The 1,299-nt window shown below is 34.9% G+C and overlaps 1 protein-coding gene across 1 annotated transcript in view; it reads left to right on the top strand.

The window, feature by feature from the left end:
- The window catches only part of LOC107559519 (extracellular serine/threonine protein kinase FAM20C-like), a 54,388-nt gene that overhangs the window by 36,466 nt on the left and 16,623 nt on the right, over window positions 1-1,299 (top strand). Inside the window, exon 5 of the mRNA XM_016243379.1 lies at window positions 196-288. Coding sequence (XP_016098865.1) covers window positions 196-288 — 93 coding nt within the window. The remainder of the gene's footprint in view (window positions 1-195; window positions 289-1,299) is intronic.

Below are 1,299 nucleotides of genomic sequence, written 5' to 3'. Positions count from 1 at the left end.
GAGTATGAAGCATACAGCGCAAGTTATACTACAGCATAAGCAATACTCTTTTATTGCATTCTGAGACTATTAGGTTTAAAACGAACATTTCTGCTGTACTTTGTGTGCTCACTGTACCTCTGTTTCTGCCAGCAGCTCACTGTCTAACAAGCACTAGCTAACACCAATCTTGTTTTTTTCTACTCTGTCCTCTAGACAAACCAGGGAACAAGAGACACCCCCAGACTTCTTCTACTTCTCTGACTTTGAGCGACACAACGCAGAGATCGCTGCATTTCATCTGGACAGGTAAGAGTAAAACACAGAGAGAAGGAGAGTTATCTGCAGGGCTCTGAAGTTCGGCCCAGTGTCCAGTGTGAGAGTTTCGGGGCAAGATGTTTCCAGTTTTTGTTGGCTGTATTGCTTATTTTATTGTATGTTTGTCTATTGCAGAGACCATCTGAATAACAATGAGATCACGTGACATTAAGCATTGCCAAGAGTTTATGCTTGGCATCCCACTGTGCTTACTTTGTGTTTACTCGGCCTTTGTCTTCATTTGACAGAAATGTTTGGAGGTGTTTAGATATGACAGGTCTGGGGTTTTGCTTTAAGGTGTCTGACAGCGACAATATTAGACAATATTAGATTGCCAATGTATTTGAGAATGTCATCATTATCGTCTGAACTTTATTGTATACTATTTTCTATTATTTACTACTTTTTCCCCCCATTATTCTTAGAATTATAGTTACTTTTTAAGGAAATGTTATTATTATTATTATTATTAATAATAATAATAACTATGGTAACACTTTACAGTAAGGTCCTATCGGTTCATTTCAGAGCAATTCATTTGTTACAGTGTTTATTAATCTTTGATAATGTTAGTCAATATAAATATAACTGTTCGTTGTTAGCTCATGTCAGCTCAGGTCCATTAAATAATATTAATAGACGCAGCTTTGGATTTTAATAATGCATTAGTAAATACTGAAATTACAATAGTAATTACTTTAGAATATTTTTTCTTTGTTAGTTCATGTTTACTAATGTAGTTAACTAATGCTGGAACAAATGGAACCTTGTTGTAAACTGGTATTATTATTTGTTTTCTATTTTCTATTTTTTTATTTATTTTTTTCCACACCACCAATAAATAGAAAAGTTTCTAAGAAAGGTCCATTATTAAAAAATATTGTTTTATGGTTTAAATCGAACAAGTCGTGTACTCTTTCAATCTGGTAGCCTGCATGACGCTCATCCAAACCGCAGTCAACCACCCCAGTAGCCTTTAAGAGGAAATTCCCCTTACAGAGA

The sequence above is a fragment of the Sinocyclocheilus grahami genome, unplaced genomic scaffold (genome assembly GCF_001515645.1).
Source record: "Sinocyclocheilus grahami isolate Dianchi unplaced genomic scaffold, SAMN03320097.WGS_v1.1 scaffold689.1, whole genome shotgun sequence".
Classification (NCBI taxonomy): Eukaryota; Metazoa; Chordata; class Actinopteri; order Cypriniformes; family Cyprinidae; genus Sinocyclocheilus; species Sinocyclocheilus grahami.
This window is presented reverse-complemented; position numbering and strand designations above follow the sequence as displayed.